Genomic DNA, 3,564 nt, shown 5'->3' on the forward strand with positions numbered 1-3,564 from the left:
AGCTTTGATATCACAAGTATATGACCATTACGAGCACCACTAGATACTGGTCTGCACTATGTACCTTATTATTTACATGTCGCCACAGAACAGTACTGGTGGCGCTGATGCTCTCGAGGTCTTGGAAGGTCACTATTTCTACTATCTCTTTCTCGAGTATCCTATTTCATCAGGTAATGTATCGATATGGGAAGTCCACACCTGGTTGGACCTCATTATCTTCATCGATGTTATCTTGGATACTGGCCTATTCCTTGCTGCTGCTATCACAGTCAAGTGGCCCCGTGCTCCAGTATTCAGTCGTCATCTACAGGTCAGCAGGCCAACAACACCTGCCTCTATCAGTGCATACCATCTCAGGGTGCATTGGAGTCTGTAGCTAGGCAGACTGAAGATAACAATGATGATCATGCTGCTGAGCTCGCGTCAGAAAGTAGCATTACACGCCTACTACTAGCACTATTGTTAATGATGATGGAAGGTTCACCATCATCATCGGCATCGGCCTTAGACTCTGAGGATAGTGGCTCGTTCTCTGGTAGCAGCACTAGTACTGATACCCGCAGCCTTTCCTTTGTAAGTACCTAGTTACAAAGCTGTAATAGTTACTCATATGAATGGTAGGTATTGAAGCAATCCCTCACGCATGACTGTTGCCTCATGATAGCATGTCATGAATCTACTATGACTAGGGAACGATATGAGCTATTCTCTGGAACTCTTAGGGCAGCACTCATGGTAAGAGTGCCCATCACATTGGCTGCATTGAGTGTTCTTAGGTATTCCCACCGTCTCACATATTCGTGTGTGATAATGGTAACAGTCCCGAACCTGTCGATGATACACAGATGGCTACTATAGAGGCCCATCCTGATATCAATTATATGTACTCTCACTATCTCAGCGTCACCGTTATGTGTTCATTACTCAGTTATGTGCCTGAGGGTAACAAGACATTCGCCTTCTATTGGTGTAATAAGTTTTGGGTACCCTTCTTGGCGAGGCACTCTAAAGTGCCCAACTTCAAGTAATACCACTTGTGTAGCCCATCCTACCTCTGTGTGTAGATACGCTGTAATCATCGATGATGATGTACCACTACCCGCTGATTTACATATACCTCATGAGCATCTACGCAACCATCCTGACATCAAGGCTGTAAGGGTATCATGCTACATCCAGCCGCGGACCTTTGAATAGGTCCACTTCCCCATCACTGCTACAGCTCCTGATGGTAGAAGGAATATGCTAGTCAGGTGCCAGGACGTAGAGTACAAACTAGCTGCTGTGCATAAGCTCTTCCAGTGAGCCGTCTCTCACTTGAATCTATGAGTGTATGACTCATCAGGTCAACTCTCTCACGATGCTTATCGTGTCATGGTGCCATTGCATTATGGGAGCGACGAGCCCTCGAGATGATATTCTATGAGCATGATACCGTCTTCCATGGGGAAGATATGTAAGCATCCTTTGTGTATGGCAGGCTTGGATGATGTATGGTCCAGGTATATGGGTTTATGCTTACTCCATCGCCGTGATGATTCTAAGATCATATCCTGTGCACAGTCAGTGGTCCCAACGTGAGTCGGACTCGAGGAGTAGCCCCCTATCGTATTTCTACTAGATACGCACCTGCTTCCTTCCCTATGCTGTTCCGTCAGCGAGTGAAGAGTTGGGAGCTGACGAGTCATAGGAAGACCTTCACTTATATAAAGTAGGGGTCTGTTACAGACGACTGTCTACAAGAGGCTCATATGTTGTCACACCTGTTGTCTCGTAGAGAAGTGCTCTCCCCGGCTTCATTCTGTCATGCGGCATCATTGATCCTCAAGCCATACTTCCTCCAGGAGGTCCTCACTATCCTGCTTGATTGGTTAAGAACCTTCCTGCTCACTGGTACTACTCCTGCTGGACCCCTACTCAACATTTGTCCGTGCCACTCAGGTCTCCTCCTTCGTGACTGGATTGGTCTCCTACTCATGACATCAGTTTTCACTTGTCTCCTGTGAGTTAACTCCTGCTCTCTACTCCCGGCTCAAAGCAGGTCTTCGCAGTGGTTGGTCAATCATCTGTACAGGTATATCCAAATTATTATCTTCCAGTTGGTCGTTCTTCGTCAGAGGAAGGAATTGCGAAGCTCACTGAGTACAATCGTATTCTTCCCTTGGTAGTAGTAGTGATATGATCATTCTGCGTCCTGAACGCCTGCTCAGGTACCGCCTTATGGGTTTAATGTTTCGGCTCTGTGCACTCTGTCAGAACTTACTTGTCTACAGCCACGATAGAACTTTCCTCAAGATTGGTAGAAGTTGATGAATTATCGATCGCAAGCATCCGTTGCCACCATCAGGTCAGCGAGAGGACGAGATCCGCGATATACCGCCTTGCCCTCCTCATCCTGATGTGGACTGGTTTTCCATCTGGATCGAGGATGATTTACCCGTCTCCTCGCCTCCATCAGAGAAGAAGGTAGCGACTCGCGGTTCCATTTGGGACCCGCAGTGGACAGGGGGTGATTGCTCATCTTTTAGCAACGGAGTCGAAGGACGAAATCGAGAGATCCTAGGGCTCCCGGCGACTCTATGAGGCAAGTGGCATGATGTGCAGTATGCTGTATGGATGAATTCCCTCCTCAGATCAGTCGGGAAGTATAATAATTCTTTCATCCCTGTTGGCGTACAACAACAGCAGGAACCCTTGTATTACAGTTAGAGCCGATCATTATAGCGGCGTGTGCCGCCTGTATATCCATGACTAGCGCATAGCTACTGTTAACACGGTCAGTATGCGAAATTCTAATCGATTCTTTCAATTCATGTGATGATAAGTTCATTTTGTTCATGGTGGATGTACGTGGGACATATTGCACGTTTCGTAACACGAACAGTGATACACTTGTGTTCCATTTTCATCAGAATGTCCGAAGGCGGACGAGGGTGAAAGAGAAAGGATGGAACATACGATACGCACCACCGCCCAAGTAATAACTCCCCTCGCGATGAGGGCTATCTTACATTGGGAACTAACGAAAACTCAACGGGATAGCAGTTCCAACATGAAGAAAACGAACATGTGTGAGAAACATGATAAGCGAAAAAAGGGCAAATCTTTTTCTTGGCACTTCTTATCAGAGGGAGTGGCAACCTCGTCTTCTGAGCAGGCATGAATACGCTTACGTCCCGACATACAGCTTGTTACTGCGGTGGATCGCGGGATATGAAACCTGATACCCTACTTGACATAAAGTGAAATAGACTCACGGTCACCAGCTAAGTATGAAGTATGAGTCAGGACCGAGTATCTGATTAAAAACTAATACACCGCATGGAGCCTATGTGCTTACGTATAGACACCGCCGATGAGGCACGTCATAAGGATGTTAGTCATTAATACGGCATCCTGGTGGATATAAAGGAGTTGTTAGACTTGCAACTTCCCAAGTGCAGGATCTGCTTCACAACGAGTTAAGAGTGCAATAGTGGCCTCATTGACAGCAGTAGTCTCGCTCCGAAGGGACTGAGATATAGCCCAATGGAACCACTCTTAATATATTGACCGAATGAA

At 46.6% G+C, this 3,564-nt stretch overlaps 1 protein-coding gene across 1 annotated transcript in view; it reads left to right on the forward strand.

Moving 5' to 3' along the window:
• Positions 1-2,009, forward strand: part of Pmar_PMAR028527 (hypothetical protein) — a gene marked incomplete at both ends in the record, with an annotated part of 3,828 nt that extends 1,819 nt beyond the window's left edge. Inside the window, 13 exons of the mRNA XM_002769384.1 lie at positions 174-313; positions 361-433; positions 512-576; positions 625-738; positions 780-886; positions 932-1,027; positions 1,068-1,158; positions 1,201-1,304; positions 1,349-1,459; positions 1,506-1,580; positions 1,625-1,714; positions 1,781-1,896; positions 1,945-2,009. Coding sequence (XP_002769430.1) covers positions 174-313; positions 361-433; positions 512-576; positions 625-738; positions 780-886; positions 932-1,027; positions 1,068-1,158; positions 1,201-1,304; positions 1,349-1,459; positions 1,506-1,580; positions 1,625-1,714; positions 1,781-1,896; positions 1,945-2,009 — 1,247 coding nt within the window. The remainder of the gene's footprint in view (positions 1-173; positions 314-360; positions 434-511; positions 577-624; positions 739-779; positions 887-931; positions 1,028-1,067; positions 1,159-1,200; positions 1,305-1,348; positions 1,460-1,505; positions 1,581-1,624; positions 1,715-1,780; positions 1,897-1,944) is intronic.
• Between the last annotated feature and the right edge of the window lie 1,555 nt (positions 2,010-3,564).

The sequence above is a fragment of the Perkinsus marinus genome (genome assembly GCF_000006405.1).
Source record: "Perkinsus marinus ATCC 50983 genomic scaffold scf_1104296965964, whole genome shotgun sequence".
NCBI classification, from domain to species: domain Eukaryota; phylum Perkinsozoa; order Perkinsida; family Perkinsidae; genus Perkinsus; species Perkinsus marinus.